The sequence below is a fragment of the Diabrotica virgifera genome, chromosome 1 (genome assembly GCF_917563875.1).
Source record: "Diabrotica virgifera virgifera chromosome 1, PGI_DIABVI_V3a".
Classification (NCBI taxonomy): Eukaryota; Metazoa; Arthropoda; class Insecta; order Coleoptera; family Chrysomelidae; genus Diabrotica; species Diabrotica virgifera.
In genome coordinates this window covers 102,703,631-102,731,283 of record NC_065443.1, presented here as the reverse complement: position 1 = coordinate 102,731,283, position 27,653 = coordinate 102,703,631, and the positions used below count along the sequence as shown (strand labels likewise).

General features: G+C 31.8%; 2 protein-coding genes and 1 pseudogene across 2 annotated transcripts in view; 2 read left to right on the top strand and 1 right to left on the bottom strand.

Annotated features, from left to right (window-relative positions):
- Window positions 1–413: 413 nt before the first annotated feature.
- LOC126891400 (uncharacterized) lies at window positions 414–910 on the bottom strand (annotated as a pseudogene).
- A 4,491-nt stretch (window positions 911–5,401) lies between these two features.
- Window positions 5,402–27,653, top strand: part of LOC126889601 (uncharacterized) — a 36,394-nt gene continuing 14,142 nt past the window's right edge. Inside the window, exon 1 of the mRNA XM_050658073.1 lies at window positions 5,402–5,543. The gene's annotated coding sequence lies outside the window, so the exon portion shown is untranslated. The remainder of the gene's footprint in view (window positions 5,544–27,653) is intronic.
- On the top strand, window positions 19,708–25,834 carry LOC126891390 (uncharacterized). The gene has a single exon (XM_050660569.1). The coding sequence runs from the start codon at window positions 19,708–19,710 to the stop codon at window positions 24,367–24,369; it is 4,662 nt and encodes a 1,553-aa protein (XP_050516526.1). The 3' UTR covers window positions 24,370–25,834.

The window sequence follows — 27,653 nt, the reverse complement described above, 5'->3', positions numbered from 1 at the left end:
GTTGATCTGCGCAAATTATTTTTGCTCCTATGTAGTTTTTACAAAAATAATGCCTGGGTTATTCTTCTGCACTTTAAGTATTTTTATGTCACTTGTTCGGATCAGTTCATTGTCCGATAATTTATTATAGTTTGAACCTATTTGCTGAGAGAGTGTCTTCAAATCCATAAAGTCCTGGTAACCTAATTCTGTTACTTTATACGGATTTCCCTTTTTTCTTGCAGACTGAATTAATCTGACGTAATCAGTGGGAATATAGATGGGACCTGATTTAAGTGCTCGCTTAATCTGCTTTTCTATGACAGAATGAACATTATCTCCTTCATTTGCGTGTGACTTGCAATTAGAAATTTATGTGTAATAGATTTAATATTATATTTTTGTACAGCGTATAGGTACATTCCCATTATAAACTAGTTCTTTTGCTGACCACAGCAATTGTCTGAATAAAGTATGATTTCAAGATTATTGTTGTTGGTGGCGTTGGCTTTTTCTTCTAGGTATTTCAGAATGCAAGAACCTATCTCTATTGCTCCTCGAGCACCTTCACCTTCATGCCAAAAAAACACTGTACATTATCTGACTGTAGTTCAGTGACAGTTAAATTGTAGCTATTAATTTTGCTTTTATAATAAAATGTTGATGAATTCCCTCTTGGTGCAGGCAGAACTGCTTGAAGGTCGTAGGTAGCAACTATAATGTTTCCTTCGCTTAGTACTGCTCTTTTTTTATCTTCCTCTTTCTCTGCCCTGGATAGAACTTTTTCCCTTAAATGTGTATCATATTTCTGATTTAATACCACTGTTTCGTCTTCTGTGGCATTGTTGTAAGAGTTGCAAAGATCACACATATCTTTTTTCGGGGTGAAAAATGATATATTAAATTTGTTGTTGAAAATTCGTGAATACATTGTGATAAATTGCATAAGGAACGTTTTTTTGAATACATTCATTTTTATAGTCGCGGTGTAAGTCAGCCAGACTTTTCCTACCTTCTATATATTCTCGGGTACTTTGTGCACGGAGGTAATGGCTTTCGATTCTTGGTATACTATTAATATGATCAATAACACCATCTTTTATTGCGGAGTCAACTTGAGGGTGGTGTCTGTGCTTTCCCCTAAGATCTTCTTGAAGAAATCCTTCGTTTAATTTAGCTATCACAGTTCTAATAGGTCGATCAGATATGTCCAATGTGGCCTTGAAAAATAATTTGCAGACACGTACCTTAACGTTGCTAATCAAGAAATGAAACGCATGGTTGCACTGGCGTCTGCTTCCTTCTTTCCTATACTGATATTGAGGTTTAATAGGAGTTAAACTTCTAGAGATAAATTCTCGCTGAGATTGCAGATTTCCAAGTGACCAGTATTTGTTAAATATTTCTAGCCTTTTAGGTTCGTCTATTTTGTTTGAGCATTGTAGTTTGCATTGTTCTCTACAGGCTGGCCGTAAATTTTTTGCAGGAAACTTTGTTTTACGGACTGATGATGATTCATATGATTTTCCAGCATTTCGTAGCAATTTTGATTTCGATTTTTTCCATTCAACCGGATTTGCTTTTCTTTTTTTACATTATCTCCTGTCATCTGCGTGAGTATTATCTATCTCTGTTTCTTCCTCCTGCGATGTTATTAGCGATGCACTTGATACGTCAGAACCAGAATGTGACATACGAAAATCTGGATCCAAGTCTGAATCATCCACATTTTCATCTGACGATTCGTTTTGTTGTTTTGTTGATGTAACCCGTTTCAATCTGAACCTCAATGTATGGTTGTTTTCAGTACATTCCCATCTAGAATGCGTACCTTGATCTTCTGATATTGTGGCTACTAATTCTACCTCTGCAGTTTGTTCGATGTGTATTTCATGACATTCAGGTACTGGGTTGCTCGGTTCTATTTCTTTTGAATAATTTTCTTGTTCTTCTGGTACTATGTTTCCCAATTTCATTTCTGTTGTTGAGTTTTTTTGTTCGATGTCTACTTGGTTACATTGTGGTACTATAGTGCTGGATTTTATTTCGTTTGCAACATTTTCATGTTCTTCTGGCACTATGTCTTCCAATTCTACTTCTTTAGTTGAATTTTTTTGTTCGACGTCTGCTTCATAACATTCTAGCACTGTGGTGCTAGATTTTAGGTCATTTGAACCAATTTTTTGTTCCATAGCTTGCCCCATTTTAATGGCTCCAGCAGCCAGTACCAGTAATTTACTACCTCTACTTCCTTGCTGGGAAGTCAAAATTCCCAATTTTTGACTTGTGTCATTTTTCTTGCCTTCGTGCGATATGTTGTTTATTAAACATTTCTTAATTAAATTACAAAAAGTTTTATCTTGTTTGATTTTTTCCGAAGTGAAAATCTAAATGCACTCCCCTAATATTGATATTAGTGTATTTGATAAATAATTGATTTAAGACGTGAACTTAATAAAAAGTTAATTGTTTGTAATTTATGGATAGGGCAGTCAATGATGTAAAATAATTAGGGAAGCAGGAATTCAACAGTTTAGAATTTTACATTGAGTTTCCTATGGCCCGTTTTACGATTCACCACCCAGTATAAGATAAAATGTGTATTATTTGTCTTATTATTTAATAATAACACAAATACTACACATATATACAAAATAACACGCATTCAATGATCGAAAATGATTTAAAAATATGGGATTCTGTGTATTCTTGTGACGTAAAGTGAAAAATTGAAGTCTCTCCACCACCGTCGATTTGGGCAACCGTAGTATGTCTAAAAACCGTGGTCAGTGGCGTAACTAGTCTGACCTGCGCCCCAATGCAAGTATTCCTCGTGCGCCCCCATTCCCAGACTTATTCTCCCCCCCCCCCCCCGCCAACCTCCAACGAAACTAACAAAAGACATTTCTCCGTACTTCCAGGGGATACTATTTCACTACACACGACATTGTACCAGCCATATCCAATCAGCAAAGTCAGGCAAATATGCAGGCTTACTTACTTTCCGTGTCCGGAACACCAACAACTTTAAATTCTGTAATTTCCAATGGTTGGCCACACAGATGGCCCTGTCATTTGCTATAATTAAGTCTTCTTCTGTGCAGGTCTCTCTCATCTCTGTGCATGATAGTAGATGCCGGCTGGTCTGAACCGCGCCACAGTCGCAGGTATCGTCCTCCTGGTATCCCCATATTTTCAGGTTACTAGCACAACGTGAAACGCCGGTTCTTAGTCTGTTTAGCGCTTTCCAAGTCGGATACGGTAAATTGTGTCCAGCAGCCATTTCCTCTGAGGAAGGAAAATGTGTCGCGATAGCTGACGCTTGATCTTTTCAGGAACCTTTTCCGAGATCATAGTCTGCTTGGCTGAGTTTGGTGGTCATATAAGGGGTGTCTTCGGTCCGTCCCCTGCTTTTTTCGTTCTACCTCTGACATGACCTTCCTCCTGATAGGTGGTGGAGCAATCCCAGCTATGGGGTATATCTCTTCGATAGGTGTCGGTTTCAGCCAACCCGCTATTATACGAACCGTATCATTTAGAGCCACGTCGACGTTCTTTGGGTGAGCAGAGTTGGCCCATACTGGTGCTCCAAACTCCGCGGCCGAAAAACATAATGCTAAGGCAGAAGTGCGGAGAGTGTGTGGTTGTGCTCCCCATTTTGTATTAGTTAGCTTGCGGATGATATTATTTTTGGCACTTACTTTCTTCTTGACATCTTGACAGTGGTATCGGTAAGACAAAATTCTATCCAGACGGACGCCAAGGTATTTTGGCGTTTCGTTGTGTTCCAGCATCTGACCACGCCATTCCACCTCCAGCGGCCTTCGGGCATGCTTGTTTCTGCTTGTTTCTAAGGTGGAAAGCACATACCTGGGTTTCTGTGGGATTGGGTTTCAGATGGTTTTTATCGTAGTATAGAGCTAAGTCTCCCAGGGGATCTGTCAGTTTCACTTCGACTTCATTGAAAGTTCTTCCCTGAGCTGCCACAGCTGTATCATCAGCGTAACTAAATTGCCTTGTTTGTTTGTGTATGGGTTGGTCGTTGGTATATATGTTGTATAGAATCGGCGCGAGGACACTTCCCTGTGGTAGCCCATTTTTTGGTCCCTCCACCGACTGTTCTTGGACTGGAGCGTTACGTAGAAGCGTCTATTCTGGAGGAGACATTTCACTAACCTTGTTAGTCGGAAATCCTTTGTAGTTTCGTAGAGTTTTGCGAGTAGCCGTTGATGGTTAACTGTGTCATAGGCGGCAGTTAGGTTTATGAATGCTACTCCTGTTATTTATTTCCATTCAAAACCATCTTCAATATGTTGGGTGAGAGTAAGAATTTGATGCAGCAGCACTTTCCGGGGCTGAATCCTGCTTGTTCTGGAATAATTTTAGTCTCCATATATTCAGCGATCCGGTTCAAATGCCTTGTAAAGGTGACACAAAAGAGAGACAGGTCTAAAACTCTTTGTATCCGCTGGCATACCGCAGAATATACAGAATCGGCCTGGTTTCTTCTTAAGCTTCTTTCATTTGGAATATTCCAGTATTCCAGTTGCGGTATTTTATTCATTCCAAGAAACATGCGCAATTCGTTTTGAAAATCTATTATACATATATGCACCGTATTTTTAAAAATACCACTATATGCAAAATTCAAAATCAGAGAAAGATTCTTCAAAGAAATATAACAGTAATTTTAAAGTTAACTATTAAAAATTAATTGAAAGTAAAATTAAGAGCTATCCTAGTGTAAAACTACGAAATTCACATACTTTTTTGTTAATTTCTAAAATAAAAAGAGCTGTACTAATTGTTTTGAAAATTTTCATTAGAGTTTATTATAAAAAGAAGTACATGTAAAATAATTTTCATAAAATTTTTTCGAAAATTAAACGATTTATGCGCCATCTACTTGCACCGTGAAAATCAAAACATAGCTCCACTGCTGCAGTAATTGGGACTAATAGAGATCCTGAAACATGAAATTTCAAAGTTATTATTGAAATATAAAATATTTTCTATACCATCAACTAGGGGTATTTGTGGCTGGCCACAGTTTCTCGTCTGTGATGCAATGTCCACGCCACATAAGAACCCACGGTCAATCATCGGAAACTATTTTTGTGGATCCACAGAGTGCCCGGCCACAGTCGCCCGTCTGTTATTGCGCTAACGGAATAAAATACCACGAATATTTTTTTACATTTTGTTTTTTCGGGAAGCTACAGGGAGTTTTGCTTCAACATATTTTTTTTGCTAAAATATTTTCAGAATATCAGTTTTTTACGCCCCTCTAAGGCCTGCGCCCCAATGCACCGCATTGGTTGCATTGGCGTTAGCTACGCCACTGACCGTGGTCGTTTATTGTTTATTTATAGTTTATTTTATTGCTTATCTTTTGTGCCAGCCGGTATTTTGGAATTTGGATTGGAAGCATATCTTGGCCTTGGCTTGGCCTTGGTAGCAAACAAAACGTTGACAAAACATCTTCTATTATTTTAATGTTAAATCCTAATTTTAAGCATAGGTACATAAAGTTTTAACTACCATTTATTAAATAACTTTAATAGGTAAGTAACTACAACATTCTTATATCTTTATAGATGTATTATAATATTAAAGTAAGATTTAAGGTCAGGTTTAGGTTAACATTCGTATACACGCAAAATGAGATATCAGTAGTTATAATAGTCCAGGGAAATAAGCAAGAAATAGACCATGTTCGGGACACTAAAATATCCAGGTAGCTGACAACTTTTTTAGTTATTGTAGACTGTAGACCTATAGGATGAAAACCTACCTGTTTCTTGCCTAGAGTTCGCGTCCGTTTTTTAATTATTAACAATTTAGTGCAAAAAACGCGATTGTTTCGATTAAAAGGCTAAATAGTTGAAATAAAATAACAAAATTTAATTTTTTAGAACATTGAAAAGCCTTCAAAATGCCGATTTTGTGAAAGTTAAAAAGTTAATTTGTTGCTTCGCAAATTTCAAAATAAATGAAAATCATTATTTATTAATACCTTTTACTAAAACTAACTTAGAACTTTAGTGTTTCACCCAAAGTGGGGTATTGGGGTAGCTAATAAACTCTCAAAATCTGAGAACGATCCATTAATTAGTTTAAAAGATATTCTATTTGTTTATTCCAGAGACCTTTGTTTTGCAATAGCATCAGACAGAAAATAATGAAGATAGGGCAATACTGCGTATGCCAAATGAAAGTAGAAAAGTGGTAATATCAAAATGTACTAAAAACAGATTAAAAAATTATCTAATATAATAAAAAATCTCAATTCCAAATGTTTGAAATTTTGTCGTTTATAAACATTTAGAAAAACCTTAAAAATATTTTCCATAGAAAAAATCTTTTTACATATTCGAAAAGATGATATTTTACAGGAATTTTTAAAGACGTAGTTCAAATGGTGACTAGTCGTGGTATGTGAAGGCAGAGCTGGTAGCCGACAAATGCACGAGTTCAAAAACTAAAAGAGCAACTAAAAAAACTACTATCATTTTGTATATTTTGGGATATACTCAATGGATTTTGATCTTTATTTTCTAAATTTGTATGTACTTTTTGTGCACATTACAAATGTGCAATTTGTCTAGACATTTATTAATTAATAGACAGTCTAATTTGTTTAAACAATTTTTGAAAAAATTATTTTTTTCCAAAAATCCGTTTTTTTGATCATACTATCATTATTAATCTTAGAAAAAGTTAAGGTATACTTTAATAAATAAATTATCTTCAATAAATAATTACATATTTCATAAAAACAACTTATTTAGTAAAGTGCACTTTAACTTTTTCTATGATCATTAATGATACTTTGATTAAAAAAATAGATTTTTGGAAAAAATATTTTTTCGAGAACTGTTTAAACAAATTTGACTGTTTATTAGTTAATAAATTTATAAACAAATTGTATATTTGTAATGTATGTAGAAACTGCATACAAATTAAAAAAAAAGATCAAAATCCGTTTAGTAGATCCGGAGATACAAAAAATTGTATTACTTATTAGTATAGTTTGAAATTGCTTTTTCGGTATGTGAACTCGCTGGATTTGTAGGTTTCCTTCTAGTAGCCATGTGAACTACATTTTTGAAAATTCGTAGAGGGCCATGTGAAGGTACAATGTTTATCCAAACTTTTTAACAAAATTACAAATCCTATTCTTTAAAATGCATCAGTGAGATTCCTTAATTATTATAAACAAATTAGCTGCGAATTAAAAAACACATGGCTAACTTTGGCCCAAATGAACCTAGGCTAATTTTATTAGTTGAAAATTCGTGCTAAAATAATAGCCTTTCGAATGTATGAAGATTTTTTCTACGGGCGATATTTTTAAAGTTATTCTAAAATGTTTATAAACTACAAAATTTCAAAAACTTGGCATTAGGATTTTGACTATATTAAATAATTTTCTTATCTTTTTTTTATTAAATTTTGCTAGTATCACTCGTCTACTTTCATTTGGCACACGCAGAATTACCCTATCTTCATTTTTTTCTGTCTTATGTTATTGCAAAACAAAGGTCTCTGGAATAAACCAATAGAATAACTTTTAAACTAATAATTAATGGATCGGTCTCATGAGGGTTTGTTAATTACCCCAATATCCAACTTTGAGAGAAACTCAAAAGTTCTAAGTTAAATTTAGTAAGTTATTAAAAAATATCGATTTTCATTTATTTTTAAATTTTTTTTTATTTATGGCCTTGGCATAGTCAATTAACCAGTTAGTTATTTTTCAATTAGCGAAGCAACAAATTGATTTTTTAAAATCGGCATTTTGAAGGTTTTCTCAATGTTCTAAAAATCAAATTTTGTAATTTTATGTCCACTATTTAGCTTTTTAATAGGGCGCAAAAAATCGAAAAACTCGTGTTGTTTGCATAAATTTTTAATAATTAAAAAACGGACACGAACTCTAGTCAGAAAATATGCAGATTTTCTTCCATAACTAAATAATTAAACTAATAAAACTAACTAATAAAAATAAACAATAACTAAATAACTAAAATAACAATAACTAAAAAAGTAGTCAGCTCCCTGGGTAATTTCAGTGTCCTCAGGAAATCCTTATTTCTCTGGACTATAGCAGTAATACCGTAATACGAGAGTAGTTAATGTAAATAAAAATTTAAATTCGTACAGGTTGGAACAAATTTTATATCAAAGTTTAGGTGAGTACAAAAGATATTTTCAAGAAAGTATCCAAATCAAATAAGGGTATCATTGTTTAAATAATTAAAAAGAGGTCATTTCTGCACAATATTTACTTTTTTATCTGCTGAGGTAATTCACGTTTGAATGAAGGTCTTTAGGGATTTTTTCTCCAAAGTTGAAGGATAAATCTTTCACCGAAGACTTACTAAATTAAATTTGGCCCCCTATTTATTTAAATAATTATACAGGGTGTTTCGTTGGGAAACGGAAATACTTGAATGGTGAATAGAGATAAATGAGGCGGTTCTAGATATACGAAATGTATTGCCTCACCGATTTGTATATCCGAATTACTGGGTGTTTTATTGATTTTGCCCATTGCTCTCTTGACCCATAACTTTAGAACCACCTTGTATATATTCTGATATTTGGTACAAATATGTCTCGTTTAGAGACCAAACCACCTAGCTAGAAATCACAAGAAAAATCCAGGTCCGGACTAAAAAAATATAAATTCATTGTGACCTTGAAACAAAACTCTGTATCTTGAAATTTTCAAAATCCCTTTGCATATTTAAAAAGAGCACAAAAAATAAGTTTAATGGTTCGCTTAAATTTTTTTCCAGACAATTTAATGACCTTTATTTTGAAATTATATTGAAATTTTTAAGAACTCTGGGATTAAAAAGCAGGTATTATTAACTTTTAATAGTAAATTATTAAAGTTAATGATAATTTCCAAAATTCATAATTTGTTTTTTGATCAATATTAAATTTTAAACTGCGTGACTATCAACCCTACTAGTTAAGAATGCCATTTATACATATAGTAAAAATTGTAGAATATTTTGAAAAGTAATGATTTTCGTAGCGACCTCAAATGAATTATATCTAAGTATTAAATAATGGACTAATTTCGAATGTAATCGTGATAAAGTTCAGTTTAATCGGTTACCATCAGTGCTACATTTTAAGCATAAAACCAACTGCTTGAATATAGCAATAAAGCTATAAAATGTTCTATAAAAAGCTAAATAACTAACTACTGTACCTACTAACAACATCCCAGGCAACCAAGTGACGTCAATAACATCGAGGAAACGTCAGCTTTTGGTTGAATATATACACGTGTTTGAACATTACGTCGTATAAACGTCTTTTATAGGTGATTTTAAATTAGTAAGAGAAATGACGTTAAAATACGTTTAAAAACACGTTTACATTTCAGACAGCCCAAATCTGACGTCGCAAAAATGGGAGGAGCTTAACGAGTTAATGCTTATAATGTTAATGTTGTATAGTGACGTTTGTAAGCTTAAATTGTCAAAAGAAATTTTTCATTTATTGTTTACGTGCTTTGTGTGATAATATAAGACTTTTCATTTAGATATTTAGTTGATGAAACGTGTTAATTAGGAGATTTTTATTCGTTTTTCTCAAGTGAGTTAGTTTAATGTTCTTGAAAACGTTATGAGGTTATGAGTTTTGTTTTGTTTTGGTGATTATTTTCTGTTAATGAACTAATTATGTATTATCGAGTTTAATTAAATTAATTTGTTAAGAGGAAACAGTAGCGATCAACAGGTAGCGAAAACGCGTTCCAAGATTGCGGCTGTAATTTCGAAAAAATTTTCGAGATATTTGGCACACGTATTCGTAATATAATAAAGAATGGCGGTACAAAGCCCAATTTGAAAAATATATTACTTATGAAATAAAAAATTTTAGTAGTTCCAAAATGACACAAAATCTAGGCATCGGATAAAAAAGTTTATTTGAAGAAAGTGTATTTTTTTGTTCTTCTTAATGGCGGTACAGGCTCGTCTTTTTAATATTGTATTTAATTACAGAGTAATTTCCACATATTAATATATTTTTCAAATTGGGTTCTGTACCGCCATTCTTTATTATATTACGGATACGTGTGCCAAATATCTCGAAAAAATATTCAAAATTACAGCCGCAATCTTGGAACGCGTTTTTGCTACCTGTTGATCGCTACTGTATCACCTTAATAATTTATTTATTAGTTTATATGTTGTTTCAGTTTTGACACAGTAAGTATACCTAAACTTACGTGCATAGAAATCGGCCCACTTAAAAATTTGGTCATTTTTGATGTCTCATATTTTCTAAACCTGTTGGCCGATTTAAGTGATTTTTTGAACATGTTATATCCCGATTCTTTAACAATACCACTGTAATAATATTGTTGCTAAACATGTAAATTTTCATTGTATACCGGGTGTACCAATCAAACTGTGTTTTTCTCAAAGTTCGCATCACCCTGTGGAATATTGTAGCATTTATAAAATACTGAAATTAAAACCCAACTATAGCCTCAGGTTTTCTTAACATTCTGTTTTTTTATTCATTCGTTTATGTTGGATAATAAAAATTTAGGTACCTACTTTAACAACTAGACATGTTCTTCATCAATACACGGTGTTTCTAAATAAATGCGACAAACTTTAAGGGGTAATTCTGCATGAAAAAATAATGACAGTTGGCTTTATAAAGTCGTTATATCAGTCTTTTTAAATCATTTTTAACTAATATTTTATTGATATCTTCGCCTGAATATTTGCTAAACCTGTTTCTTGTTGTTCTCTGTGACAAGTTGTAAAACATTAATTGTCATTAATGTCACTGAATGTATTTTTGCGTAGCAACGAAGGAGGGCACCTGACGTAAAATACTTGACGACGGGAAATTATCAAAAATTATCGGGTATAATATCACAAGAGAGTGAGAATAAATTGAAAATAATGCGACAGTTTTTCGAAAATTTGTTGTCTGGCAATAGACACGAGATCCCGCAGGGCTCGAGTGGCTATTGCCCAATGACAACAAATTTGAGTAGAAAATGAAGCATTATTTTCTTATTTATTCTTACTGTCGTGTGATATTCGTAAGATTATTTTTTAATACGTATATTATGGATATTTTCTTAAATGTGACAGTTGTCAAAACTAGGAAATTGGTAAACAAAAAAATTCTATCGGGAATTTTCTACAGTAGATAATTCTCAGTATAATTTTAATCTGATTGGACAGAATTAAACACGTGATCAAATATCTTACTATACGATTAGAAGTTAAAATCATTAAAAAATAATCGCTGTAATTTTTATTCTTGTAGGTTTCTATTGGTCAGAATCTCTATAAATAAAATAATCAGTAGTCATTACACGAGAGCTCTAAAATTATCGATTTGTATCCCGAGTGACACTTTGACAGTTTTAATTGCACGACCCGAAGGGGAGTGAAATTATGTCAAAGTGTCACGAGGGCAAAACAAATCGATAATTTTTGAGAGCTCGAGCGTTATTCGGTAAGCTTACTTCATGAATAAAACTGTGTTTTTAAATCATTTTAACTAATATTTTATTGATATCTTCGCTTGAATATTTGCTAAACATGTTTCTTGGTGTTTTTGGTGTTCTGTTTCTTGGTATTCTCTGTGACAAGTTATAAAACATTAATTTTCATTAATGTCGCCGAAAGTATTTCAAAGTTGCGAATGGCATCCGACGTAACACTTGACGACAGGAAATTATCGAAAAAAATTACAGCTCTAATTTTTATTTCTGTAGCTTTCTATTGGTCAGCATCTCTGTGAATGAAATAATCAACATTAATTTCACAAGACATTGAGAATAAATTGACAACAATGCGACAATTTTTCGAAAATTTGTTCCTGCCAATAGACACGAGAACCCAGATAGCTCGAGTGACTATTGCCGATTGGAAATAAGTTTAAGAAAGAAAATCGGTGCATTATTTTCTCATTTATTGTTACTGTCGTGTGATATTTGACAGACTATTTTTTAATACTTACATATAAAACTCATGTCTTTGTATAAAACCATTCAGGAATATTAATCCCAATTAACAAGACACACATTTTTCAACTTGTCAAAGTGAACAGCACAGTTTAGCAAATATTTAGCGAAGATATTAATAAAATATTAGTTAAAATTGTTTATAAGTACATTCATGAAATAATCTTACCGAAGTAAACTAAAGCGCTTAAAATTGCCGATTTGTGTTCTCTTCGTGACAATTTGACATTAGATGCAGAACGAAAAGTTTATTATGGATATTTTCTTAATTGTGACAGTTGTCCAAACTAAGAAACTGGTTGCAATTAAACAGAAACAATCTACTTACAATTATTCCCCCTGTAATAATGTACAGAAGAATATTCCCGCTGTAATAATAATCTGATTGAGCAGAATTAAACACGTGATGAAAAATCGTACTAGACTAGACGATTGGAAGTTAAAATCCTTAAAAAATAATCGTTGTAATTTTTATTGTGGTAGGTTTCTCTTGGTCAGAATCTCCATGAATGAAATAATCATTGAAATTTGGTTACAACTTTGTAAATAACCTGTATAATACAAAACAACTTATATTCATTTAACAAGGAACTGTACCTAGTTTTAGAATAAAATACAGACTGTTTCATTTAAAAAACAGTGATATGAAAGATACCGTATATACAGGGTGGGGCATTAGTGTGACAAAGTCCAATTAATCGTTTGTCGTAAGAGATCGAAAAAAAGTTATTTATGTAAAAGTTGGGGCACACATAGTACCATAATTTAAAAATATTTTCAAATATACAGGGACGTCCGTATTGACAGGGTGACACAAACTTATGTTTTTTTAAATAGAACACCCTATATATTTTTACATTTTTGGATTTTCCTCAATGTTTCCTTTCTAAAAATATAGGGTTTTGTAATATTTAACGAGCTGGTTTACAAGATAATTACGTTTTTGAAGATATTCTTCTTTAGCGGCGAATCGATTGAGGGTAAAATTTGATTGATCTGCGCGCATGCTCACACCGACAGTATGGTATTAGTCGTTATACGGGCTCTGATTGGGTGTTGAAATTTTGAAATGATCTGTCAATAATTGTTCAATATGGAGGTTATCGGTAAACAAAAATATTATATAATATTAGTTTTTATTGATGTGTGGACAGAAATAAAATCAAATTTATAATTATAGTGACTTTTTAAATAGTTTTGAAAAGCCGCAGGTACGTAATTCTAAATGTTTCAGTTGGAAATACCTAATAGTTTCAATACCTATCTATTTGGAAAATGTAAACAAAATAATGTAGTTACCTATTAGTAGGCAATGCATTAATTTACATAATCTGATTACGAACAAACTTTCTACAAATCTTCATCTCATATATCGTTTTCTTACTCTATATTTTGTTGTATTTTATTTCGACAAAAATCAAACTAATAATTTTATTAAATTCATATAAATTTATGGTGTAAACGTTTAGTTTGTGTATATTCCCACATTACGTATACGCGAATGTGGTGCAGTTTGAAATGCCGTCAACTTTCGTACGGCGCGGTAGACGTGAAGTGGGTTCAAGTCCCAAGCAAGTTATTATTTTTTTATTTTTTTTATAGATTTTATGATTTTAAGTATATTATTATATAATTTTTGAAGATATTCTTCTTTTTTGAAAGTGGTAGATAAGAAAGTTAGTTTAATTTTTAAATAAAATAAGTACAAATAACCTTTTAAGTATATTTACTTCGTTTAAATTACCTATTATATAATAGAAGAATATCTTCTTACGTGCGTACAAAGTACACACACATTCTTTTTTTGCTAATTTCGTAGCAATATTTACACCCTGTAGAATTGTAGTGATTTGACATAAAAATTTTATTTTATGTTTAAACGATTTTTGATATAGTCTACTATTGTTAAACATTAACAGTATCGAAATGTTTAATTTTAGTATACAGGGTGGGTCGAAACTAGGAATGAGTATTTTCTGAGTTTTCTTAAATGGAACACCCTTTTTATTTCTTAAGCATTCTCTATACCTAAGAGCTTTAATTTGTAAGTTATTCGTGATTCTTTAAGCCAAACATTAATGGCAACAAAAATTACGTGAAATTTTATTAGGTGGCCGTGAAAATATCCAATTAAAAATAAATACATAGTAATCTAGCCTTATCCTTAATTTATTAATATTGGATGAGATATCCAAATACATTCGTAGTTAAGGTTGTTGGTGCTTAAAATATTAATTAAACATACAAAATTCTCCCTAATTGGCTATGACATAAAATTTGCTTAAACATTTGGCATTATACTATTTATATAGTTTCAGCTGATTTGTTACCATTACTAATATTAATTTTTCTAATAAGGAATTGCTTAAAATGGCGTTGTGTTAGGAGAGTATAACAAAAATGAGCTACTTGCAATAAAAATTTATCATCAGCAATTCCCTGATAGACGACAACCAAGAAGAGAAACTTTAAAAGTATACTAAAACAGTCTCAACAGACTAGATACTTAGATTGCAAGAACGGTTTTACTAGTATGCAGATCCTCGGTGACACTAAGGATTGCATTTAATTCCTGTTTTCAACATTTACAATAGTTTTTGTTTTATCAGATTTATCAAAATCTAAGTGTCCAGTCCGTTGAAACCGTTCTAGTATATTTTCAAACGTTTCTCTTCTTGGTTGTCGTCTATCAGGGAATTTCTGATGAAAAATTCTTATTGCTAGTAGCACATTTTTGGTATACTCCACTAGCACAAAAATCTTATTAATCAGTTTCTCATTAGAAAAATTAATATTAGTAATGGTAACAAAGCACCTGAAACTATAAAATAGTATAATATCAAATTTTTAAGCAAATTTATTGTCATAGCCGACTAGGTAGAATATTGTATGTTTTTATTAATATCTTGTGCACCAACAATCTTAACTACGAATTTATTTGGATGTCTCATCCAATAATAATAAATTAGGGATCAGGCTGGATTATCATTAATTTTTTTTTCTAAAAATTAACGGCCACCTAATAAAATTTCACGTGATTTTTGTTGCAATTAATGTTTGGCTTAAACAATCACAAATAACTTACAAATTAAAGCACTTAGGTATAGGGAATGCTTAAGAAATAAAAAAGTGCCATAAAATATCATTTTATTACAATACTAAAATACATGGTGTTCCATTAAAAAAAAACTAAGAAAATACTGATTCCGAGTTTCGACCAACCCTGTATACTAAAATTAAACATTTCGCTATACTGTTAATGTTTAACAATATTAGATTGTATTAAAAATCGTCAAATAATTGGACTTTGTCACACTAATGCCCCACCCTGTATGTATAATGTAACTAATTTTGAAATCTTTACAGTTACCTTTTACCTTCGTAAACACAAGTTGATCATCTTACATATTACATATTTGTAAATTAAGCTTTTAAAGTTGTTTTGTTCTTTAAAATAATAAGCGTGGATCCCGCGTACCAAAATAAAGTTTATTAATAGCAAGCTGAAAATTTGCTAATAGCTTAACACGTTGACGGACAGTGCGTCAAATGTATAAGCAAGTGTTGTGACACTATATACAGGGTGTTTGGTAAAGAATGGGCCATAGCTTAACCTCAAGTTCCAGAGGTTAAAATAGGCCGATTTTAGCTAACTTACCTTAGTACAAAGTTTATAATAACCGAGATACAGGGTGTCAAACTTTTTTTTATTTATTATTGAATATTTCCTGACAGGTATGAGATAACAACATGAAATTTGGTATGTGGGGTTTTTTGGGTCGAGAAAACTAAATTCCCTACCAAAACTTATGTATTGCCCAGAGGGCGCCACATACGCCTTTCAGCACTCATTTATTACGTTCAATTTTTTTTATCCGTCACTCTGTATAATTTTGACATTAAAATTTTTATTCTCCTATTAGTTTTACTAAAAGAACTCTTCTTTCATCTCCCTAAACTCAACCGTTTTCGAGATAAACGCATTTTAAATCTGCGATACACCATCATTTTTAGCATAATATCATTGTAGTTAAACCCGAAAAATAACTTAAAACCATAATAATTGTGCCAGTTCTCAAATTTATGTCATTGCATCGCAAATTCCATTTAAAGAAATTTGCGATACATTTTTGGATAATTTTATGGTTTTAAGTTATTTTTCTGGTGTAACTACAATGATACATATTATGCTAAAAATTATGTTGCACCGCAGCTTTAAAATGCGTTTATCTCGTAAACGGTTTTGTTTAGAGAGATGAATGAAGTATGTATACCTTTTTTAAGTCAAACTAACAGGGGAATAAAAATTTTAATGTCAAAATTATACGGAGTGACTGATAAAAAAAATTGAACGTATTAAATAAGTGCTGAAAGGCGTATGTGGCGCCCTCTGGGCAACACATAACTTTTGGTAGGGATTAGTTTTCTCGTCCCGAAAAACCCCCACGTACCAAATTTCGTGTTGATATCTCATGTCTGTCAGGAAATATTCAGTTTAACTTTGACACCCTGTATCTCGGTTATTATAAACTTTGTACTAAGGTAAGTTAGCTTAAATCGGCCTATTTTAACCTCAGGAACCTGAGGTTAAGCTATGGCCCATTCTTTACCAAACACCCTGTATATTTCGCAAAGTAGAATAGGGAAAAAATGCAACGTCTATAGACGTTGTGTCACATTACATCAATAGTTTGGGCAGATTATCGGAGAATAGGCCGTTTTTGGGAAAAGTTATTTACCAGCAATTTTATTGCTGGAATCGAATCTTATGACTGTATGCATTAATAATATAGGTATGCAAAGTCCGCAGATAGTGTGCTACTTTTTTATAAACAAAATGGCGCCCGAAAATCGTGTTTTTTTCAATTGTTGCTCTATAACACCAAAGATTTTAACTTTACACCAAAAACACTCAAATAAGAATTGACCGTAATTAAATTCTACATAGAGACTTGTTTTTCCCGATTTACCTCGACGAAAATTTTCCCCGGAAAATGCGGGTTTTTCCAACAAAATTTTTATTTTTCTACTAAAATTTTAGATAAGTAATTGTTCATCAATAATTAAATAACTTAGTAATATAAAAGATCCTTTTGTATAGATTATAATTCCAGAAGCCGATCGAAATTGAATAAACAGTTTAGCAACAATTTAATTGTTAATTAAAAATTTACGGTCACTATAATAACCACAATAATTATGATACATAAGAATAAAAGTTATAAACAATTTTTCGGCTTATAAACAAATAGAATATCTCGGGAAATATTAAATTAAAATAAATCATGAAAACGGTATTGGAACAAAAGCTGCAGGAACGCTTCTTAAAAAAAACGTTTAATTGGGATGAGTAGTTGCTGAGATACAACCGGTCGAAGTTGACCGGCATTTATGGCAAAGATATAAACAATAGGATCAGAATTTTCGAACCATCACTTTTTTATTTTTGTCCTCTTTTTCCACACCAATTTTCATATCTTTAAAATACTCATAACATATATTATTATAATAAAAACTATCGATATTACGAGTGAAAATTGCCAAAAATAGCAAAATTCCAATCAAAAATTAGGTTTGAGAAAATGTAATCTTAATAAAATCGGTATATGTTAGAAAAATGCATTTTTTCTGTTTCCCATGAAGCAATTTTCTTCACTATTTTTTTGTTACCAAGTAACTCGAGTAGAGCCATCCAACTAACGCATTATTAAATGTCAAAATTGCTTTTGTTTTGTTATAATAAATATATTTATTTATTATAACAACATTGTTTAATTTGTTTAAATAAAGATTTTTTAAATAACAGTACAGCTTTCAAATGAGAATATTTGTGTTTCTAACGTTAAAAGGTACACATGTAGTAAGTTTATCTAAAAAAAGTCTAACAACTGTAAAAAATATGTTATTTTCTTTCTTATAAATGAATTAATCTATCATAATAAAACAAAATCAAGATTGACATTTAGTAATGCGTTAGTTAGATGACTCTACTCGAGTTACTTGGGAACAAAAAAAGAATGAAGAAAATTACTTGATTTTTAACTTTGAAATTACATTTTCTCCAACCAAATATTTTATTGGAATTTTGCTTTTTATGGCAATTTTCACTCGTAATATCGATAGTTTTTATTATAATAATATATGTTATAAGTATTTTAAAGATATGAAAATTGGTGTGGAGAAAGTGGACAAAAATAAAAAGGTGATGGTTCGAAAATTGTGATCTTATTGTTTATGTCTTTACCGTAAATGCCTGTCAACTTTGACCGGTTGTATCTCAGGAACCACTCATCACAATTAAACGTTTTTTCTTTTAAAAGAAGCGTCCTGTCGCTTTTTTCCAACACCGTTTTCATAGTTTAAGTTGGTATTTCCCGAGATATTCTATTTGTTTATAAGCAAAACAATTGTTTATAATTTTAAAATATTCCTGAGGCCGCTTAAATAGTCCAATTTCAATTCCGTAAGGTGCATTAGAGAGATACAGTGTCTTCTTATACAAAAATCATAGTTATTCTTATGTATCATAATTATTGTGGTTATTATAGCGACCGTAAATTTTTAATTAACGATTCAATTGTTGCTAAATTGTTCATTCAATTTCGATCGGCTTCTGGAATTATAATCTATACTCTATAGACTCTATACGAAAGGATCTTTTAAATTACTAAGTTATTTAATTTTTGATGAGCAATTACTTATCTAAACTTTTAGTAGAAAAATAAAAATTTTGTTGGTAAAACCCGTATTTTCCGGGGAAAATTTTCGTCGAGGTAAATCGGGTAAAACACATCTCTATGCAGAATTTAATTAGGGTGAATTTTTATTTGGGTGTTTTTGGTGTAAAGTTAAAATCTTTGGAGTTATAGAGCAAAAATTGAAAAAAACACGATCTTCGGGCGCCATTCTGTTTATAAAAAAGTAGCACACTATCTGCGGACTTTGCATACCTATATTATTAATATATACAATCATAAGATTCGATTCCAGCAATAAAATTACTAGTAAATAACTTTTTCTTGTTTTGCTAATTAGCCCAGAGTACAATGGAAATTAGACGTCTAGAGACCTTCTGTCCGTCAACGTGTTAACAGCGTCTAGTCGGACAAACTTTGATGTACGGGACCACTGGGACAGGGGAAGTTTTCATTGTGGAACGGGTTACATGTTTCGAACGTCAGACTACGAAAACTTCCCATGTATTTTGTCGGACAGAACTTCCAATTAATTTGTTCCCCTTTTATTAAACTCTCATGCAAAAATCAGACTGCTATTTACCACCAATCCAATACCTGTCATTTGACATGTTCTACGTGTCGGACTTATTAAAATGCCCAACCTATTTGTCGGACAAACATTTTTTCATATATTATAATATAAAGTTTGCTATTGAATAAACTTAACAACAACCTGCTAGTTTCACAATCATAAACTTGTCAGGATGAGACGTTCCACAATTAAAATCACGTTCCACAATTAAAACTTCCCCTGTTCCAGTGTTCCCATACATCAAAGTTTGTCCGACTAGACACCGTTAAACTATTAACAAATTTTCAGCTTGCTGTTATTCAACGGGATCCAGGCCTATAATATAAGGCATAGTTTATTTTACATTTAAATGATCTCTAAGTAAGCTGCTAGATATATGTATATCTTAAATATTAAGTTTAGCCAATACATAAAACGTTTTAATTTTTTGTAGGATAATGGAGACATCTTCTTTTCCCAGACATCCTGTCATGGATTTATTTCCACGACAATACACAAAAAAAATAATTGGTTTAATTTTGCTTAACGGGTACAAAAATAATGAAAAAATTCGAATAACTACACAACTTGATTACCTGATTTGTGATTTTACTAATGAAAACTTATTTATCGAAGGATTGTACCATCATCGAAAAAAGAGCAGTCTATCAAAAACTAATTTACAACATATATTCGAAATTATATGTGGAACTTCAGATGTTTGGAAACATATTAAATCAGATATATCATCCTTTATTTTCTGCATCAATAGTTCTACTACTGAAAATGATTTAAATTGGCTGTTTTTAAGAAATATGCGTTTAAGCAGTGACAAGAATATTAGAGATAATTTATTTATAGAATCTGACGAAAAATCTTTGTTTTCACAAATCACAGGAGCAAAAACCTATGTGTTCAACAAAAGTCATCAAGAAATTATATCTGATCTTCTTTTAGAATTCACTGCTAAAAATAAATGGAAAATTGAGAAAATATTTAATATGAGTGAAAATGTAGTTGATATGTTGAAGCTATGTATTAATAGACTAAAATTAATTTTTTTTAAAGAAGCAAATTTAGATATAACTTTAATGACTTTAATGAAAGAAGTTCAAATTGATCAAACAGATTTACCAATGTATGCGTATTTTTTGCAACAACTAGAAAAATTTTATGACAAGGAAGAAATATTTGTACCTGAGGATGTAGTTCAACTTAAATATCAAATGCATCTAGATGCTGTATTCACATCAGTTGATGAACAAATGTGTTCAAGTGCTGCACATCCGTCTTTTAAAATTGAAGATTCTATTAATTTTCACTTGAATTTATTAAAACTATTTCTTCTTCATGGCTACCAACAACAAGATGATTTTCGTTTATCAGCAGACAATCAACTTGCTGGTCACTTCGATGATATTGTTTATGAAACAGCCCAAAAATCGATTCTGTTGCGAGCAAAATATACGGCATTTGGGAAAACACTACCGTACAACAAAATTTTCCCTTTCGATCTCTATAATAAAAATTTTACTATTTTTAAGTATTTGAAATCACTTACTTTGATAGAAGAGCATTTTAAAAACATTGAATCCCTTTCGCACTGTACCAATGGTAGAATTGATTTGAGAAATATTAACTCAAATTTGAAAACAGAAGTTCTTAAAAACGATTATAAATTAGAAGTAGGACAAATGGAGGATTGCATGATAGAAATATATTTAGAACAAAACCATATTTTAAATTTGTTTGGTACTACAAAATGTTATATGTTTAATCCAAAATATCAACACTTGTTGGGAGAACTATTTTTGACCGGAACTGATATAGATAGACAATATGTAAATATATTTTTGAATAAATTTCAATTATATTCTATTGATCTAAAACACCTAGAAAAACAAGTACAACATTTATTCAAAACAATCGATATTTTGGATTCAACAATACCACAAAAGATTTCATTTAGCGTATTTTCTGACAATTTAAAAAAATGGTGGTCAAAGTATACTACGAAACATTCGTTTCTTCGTCCCCAGCATGTTTTAGTATATGTCACTGTAAATAATGGGTTAGAAATTATGATAAGACAAATTAAAGGACATGTGCACTTCATTCTTAGTCAACAAAAAAGACAAAATATAATAATTTCATTAAAAAACCCATTTACTTACGAATTACACCTGTTAAAGGTTATTCAAATATTGGCTAGTTTTGGTATACTACATGACGAAGTATTATTCATAGATCACACAAAGTCCATAGATATTCAAGCAAAAATGATACGTGCTTTCGATCTTCCAGAATATAGTGTTCTTGTAATTACTCTGTTTCAGTTTTCCTATAACCATTTGAAGGATACTATAATTGAAACAATACGGAATAATAACATCCCAAAAGAATACAAATCGATAGTATTTTTAACAACAGATAGTTATCTGCATATAAAGGTAAAGCAAGATATAGAGAAATATTTTGACTTTGACGAAATAAATGAAGAAATAACATTTGACAGCTTTTCTCCCATAACGAAAAAATTTATATTAGAAAAGAAAATTATTTTTAATGGATATGATTTCTGCTTGCAAGATGTTGTTGGAAATGATCCGAATATCTGGCCAACAATTTTCGATGAAGTTATGTTGCATAAAATAATTTTTAATGATAGTATTCAAATGCAATATGTTTTAGATGAAGCAAAATATGAAAATTATGACTCCAAATTATATATTTCAAGATTTCTTAAAATTTTTAACAAAGTAATAACAGAAGATGACTTCCTGCAAAATATTGCTTTAAAAACTTATTCTAAAGTAGTTTTATTGGTTGGAGATGCAGGTATGGGAAAAACTACATTTTTATCTAGGCTTCAATATCTGTTAAGCACTAAGCCTTACTGGATTTTTAAAATTAATTTGTGGGAATTCGAATACTTATTTAAAGCGAAAGCTCAGGATAATGTGGACCACATACAATTCGAGGAATTCCTGACAAAAGTACCATGGTTAAAAGAAGACACATTTGAACGAAGAGTGTTTTACCTTAAAAATAAAGTTATTGTTTTACTAGATGGTATTGATCAAATACCTCCAAATTACTCGAATATATACTTGCATACTTTGTATCATTTGACTCAACAGAAGAACATTGCAAACATTATTGTAGGTACTAGACCGTATATCGTACAAAGTCTTTTGACTGTAGTTACTGCTGATATATGCCATTTGGGACCTATTTCCAAACTAGATGCCACTATGTTTATCTACAAATACTGGAGTAATATTCTTGAGTTGAAAGAGAATGGTGAAGAGGACAACACATATAAGGCATACGCAGAACAGTTGGTCAAACAGATGGAAATTGTAATTCCTTCTTCAACAGAAATCCCGTTAGAAGTTAGAATGATTGCAGAATATTTTCTGAACATGGAAGACAAAGATAAAATTAGTAACTTAATATCAACTAATATTTATAAAAATAATATTGACAACAAATTTGGACTTAATAAAACATTAGATTTGGAAACAATAGAAAATGAGCATATTAAAAAATCGATTAAATGTATATTTGACGAGGTTTATCATAAACTCTTTAAAATTCTTGATACCCCAGACATAGACAAAAACGTATTATATGAATTTGGAATTATAAGCGAAATAGAGGGACTTAGCTATTTTTGCCATAGAACCTATGCAGAATATTTTGTTGCTAAACATATCTGTGACTTGTTAAAAGAAGATGAACTTACAACAGAGATGGCTGAGTTTATAATAAAAGAAATTTTTTTAAGTTCGTTCAGCTACAATATTAATCTTTTAATAGATAGTATGCTGGAGACTAAAAACATACAGGAACATGTATTTGAGATATTTGGAAGAATTACTGAAAATACTCAAAATTCTCAAATACTTAAAATAGCCGAAGACAGAAGAGACAATATTCTGATGTTGATGTTAGCCAAATGTAGGAAATGCAATGGGCTATATTCTTATGATGAAGATACCTTTACAGTAACAAACAAAAATGAAAACGTATTAGATTACTTAATAAATCACAGTCATCACTTCGAAAATATAGACGGTCATCAAAATACGATACTACATTTAGCTATTTTAAATAATTCAAAAGAAACTGTAAGATCTCTAGTTAAAAAATCAGATATAATTAACCAAAAAAATAATGATGGCGACACACCGCTTCATCTAGCAGTCAAAAAAGGTTATAAGGATCAAGTGCAATTACTAATCGAAAATGGTCACCCTGCAGATGATGTCAATAAAGATAACGAAACTCCACTTCTTGTAGCTCTACGAAATAAAGAGGAAATAATTGCCAAAATGCTTTTACCAAAAACAAGTAACCTTAATAGCGTTAGCGAACTTAATAAAACCGCCCTTCATTTAGCAGTAAAATGGAACTTATCTTCCCTAGTTACTGAGCTATTAGATGGTGGCATTAAAAGTGAAATAGCAGATATAGAAGGCAATACTGCCTTGCACGAAGCGGTTAAAAACAATAATTTGGAAATAGCTAAAATATTACTAAAGAGATATGCCTTTGACATCAATAAACCTAATCATAATGGAGATAGTCCCCTGCACTTAGCTGTGCGAAGCAATCGAACAGAATTAGCAGAATATTTACTAGCGAACAATGCTGACGCGCTGCGTAAAAATTTACTCGGTAATACTCCGTTACACGAAGCTGTGGATCAAAATGCAGAGCTGTTAATATTTTCACTTTATAATAGGGATGAAGAGAGCATTCACATAAATAAGAATGGTGATACACCATTACATTTAGCAGTAAAGAACAAGTTACAGCATGTTGTAGAATGGCTTTTAGATAATAATTGTGCTGTACAACCACAGAACTTTTCTGGTGACACTCCACTTCATATAGCAGTCGATAATAACTATAAAGATATTATACATTTGCTTACTGGTAGAGGTGGTAATGTTAATATTAAAAATAATAAAGGTAATACTCCTCTTCATTTGGCTGCAAAGCATAATTTAAAAGAGATAGTAAAACATTTATTAGAAATTAAGTTAAATCGAAAGATAGTTTACAACGATCAAGACAAACCTCGCATAATGGCAATAGACAATTCATTGTAACATTTCCAAAATCACTGTCATAAAATATACAGTTTACCAAATGTGGTAATAATTACCAATAGAAAGAAAATACCACGATTAGTAAGTCAATAACATATCATTTATATTTTAAAATAACATACATATAAGATCAGAGGTTGGTGTTAATTTTGAGAGTAAACTAAATTTAATACCAAATACTTACCATGTCGGGATAATAGCATGAGGTTTTTTCTTGGTTTTTTGAGTTGGTTGAGTTTTTGTCAGCTTTCCGTAAAGTTATCGTTTTCTCATATTTAATTCTCAGCAATCTTCTCTGATATTCTTTTTCTGTATAAGTATTGCGTGGATACCGTATGTAGTCCTTCGACTCTGATCTGTGTTTGTGTTGGTGCCGCTCTCTTGGGCGTGAAGTATTTCATGATGATTCTTAGGGTACGAACATGCCGAAGATACATGGATGTACGCGATGTAGGTTGCGATCGCGGTCGCTACATCGATGTCAAAACAAACCTTCACTTTCGTATGAGATCGCACATACCAAGGATATGTCACCCGTTCATCCTCGTGACCTATCATCGCGGTTTACAGCGATGTCGATGCCAAAACAAAATAGTTTGTTTTACATCGCGATAGAGCTGCTGATCGCGTGGTAAATTAAAGTTTATTGGTGGTTTTTAAACCACGTGATATTTGCCGGAGGTACGGCTGGTGTATTTATTCATTTCTTGTTGTATTCAGGTTGCGACAAGTTTTGGATATATGGAAACCGCAAAGAACACTGAAAAGAAGGTATCTTCGGGTAAAAACATGCCGAAGATACATGGATGAGCGCGGTGTAGGTCGCGATCGCGGTCGAGGTTTACATGGATGACGGGCAGAACATACCGAAGATACTTTCCGTATCCTGTTTTGGCATCGACATCGCTTAATACGTTCTTTAACGGTAAAATATTGCAAAACCTCTAAATTTTAAAGAACACTTGGATTGACATGAAATTTAGCATACACAAATACACATAGCTAACAAGTCAAAGAAAAAAAGTGATATTGTGCCGATATGTGCTTTTGCTCCGGGGGGTGGTTTTCACCCCCTCTTGAGGGTAAAAAAATATTCGTCCAAAATAAGTCCGGAAATGGATAAACTGACTAATTCTAAGTAACTTTTGTTCTATAGAGTTTTTTCACTAAGTCAATACTTTTCGAGTTATTTGCCAGTGAATATGTTTATTTTTTCAACAAAATAACCACGCTTTTAGACGGTTTTTAGCAAATAACTCAAATAGTAAGTATTTTGTCGAAAAAACATTCTTAGCAAAAATATAGCCTGTAAAAAATTTAAAAACATGGTGTATATATCACGTCTCTATGTCTAGTAAAAGCAGAGTTATAGCTACATAATTAAAAATAGGTTCATAGGCTTTAATGTGAAATAACCAAAAATGAAGCACATTTCGGGGAAAACTCATTACAACTTATTTAAAGTGTTTAAAAAAAGCTTTCTTTTTGTTTTATAAAAAAATCTCTAGCATCAAAAGTAAACAAGTTACGCTCAAAATAAAGTTATTCCCTTTTTTTGGTAAAAAATCTGGAAAATCATCCCCTAATTAGTATCTCAAATGAACTTAATCGTTACGACTTCAAAAGTTTCTTGACTCGTGTATATATTGTTTATATGATCTGTAAGTTTCATCGGTTCAAAGTCCTTATTTTTGAAAGGGCTGTAGTTAAAAGGGGTTGAACGAGTTACTGATCACGTATGTATGCTAATTTAGAAACACCAAATCTTAATCAATTTTTGTCTAACAGAAAAACAAAAAGTACATGATATTCAGAAAAGCAATGCTGACTTTTTTGTTTTTCGAGATTTTTGGTGTCTCTAACGATTTTTAAGTTATTTTGAAAAAAAGCATATTTGAAAAAATTAAAATTTTTAAAAATTTTACTTTAAAACAAAATTTTTTCAAAAATAAGCACTTTGAATCGATGAAACTTAAAGATCATATAAACACAGCATAAGTAAAATAATTTGTGGAGCGGTAACGATTAATTTCATTTAAGTTGCTAATTAGCGGGTGGTCTTCCCGATTTTTTTTTTGCCAAAACAAAAGGGACTAACTTTATTTTGAGCGTAACTTGCTTAAATTTAATGCTAGGAACTTTTTATAAAAACAGAAATAAAGCTTTTTTAAAACACTTTAAAAAAAGTTATAATGAATTTTTCCCAAAAAAGTGCTTATTTTTTTGGATATTTCACTTCGAATTATTCTATTTGAAATTTGGTGAATATAAATCTATTTTTCATGGGCTATAACTCTGGTTCTACGAGGTCCAAAGACCAGAGCCGGTCTGAGGGCCGTGCGAGCCGTGCGCCCGCACAGGGCGCCAAGGGATTGGGGCGAATTTCCCCTCCCCAAAAAAAAAATCAAAAAGCGATCAATTATTTAAAATGTCAATTTTTTAAGCCAATTATTCATTCATTTATGATGAATTAGTAATATTTCAGAAAGCTTTAGTCAGTTTTAATTTTATTATAGACAAAAAGACATAATTGTATGTGTGGTGGAATACTGCGCACCCTGCGCCATTTCTTCTACTGATCGATGGGGGGCTGGCGCGGTGTGTCGCCTTGCTCTCTGCATTGTGTGCAACGTGCTTTTTGAATGTAGTCAAGACCAAAAAAGGCTAGAAGAAATATAGAGACAAGTTTGGCCAAAAAGTTGAAAGACTTCCGATTCATCTGCTGCTTAGTAACGTGGCATATGATTTTGTTTAATATAAACCTCATACATAAGCAACAAACTTCAAGAGGTTGACATGGACATAGCAAACTCTCTTGCTTTGCTTTCTTCAACGAAGCAATTTTTTCAAGAAACAAGGAGTGATGAAGGATTCAACAGAATATTAGTCGATTGCAGGGAAGTGGCCGAAATGATTGAAGTTGGCCCAGCATTCCCTAAAGAAAGTGAACTGTGGCCGAGAAAAAAGAAGAAAATGTTTTCTTATGAATCAAGTGATAAAACAGTTCTTGATCCTGAGATCGTGTTCAAAACTAAATTGTTCTACGCGGTCTTGGATCAATGTATCTCTTCTCTGGGAGACATATTTGAGCAGCTTCAATACTATCACCATCTGTTTGGGTTTCTACATTCAAAGACCACAAGTGATGACAAAACCTTATTAAAATGCTGCTAGGACCTACACATTGCTCTTACTGATGGCCAGCATAGTGACATTGATGGTCACAATGTCGAAAAAGAAGACAAAGGCAAAATCAAAGGCCCAGTTGACATGTTGAGCTACTT

Bases quoted from the DNA above. Each gene is read 5' to 3' on its own strand.
- LOC126891390 (XM_050660569.1), top strand. From the start codon at position 19,708: ATGGAGACATCTTCTTTTCCCAGACATCCTGTCATGGATTTATTTCCA.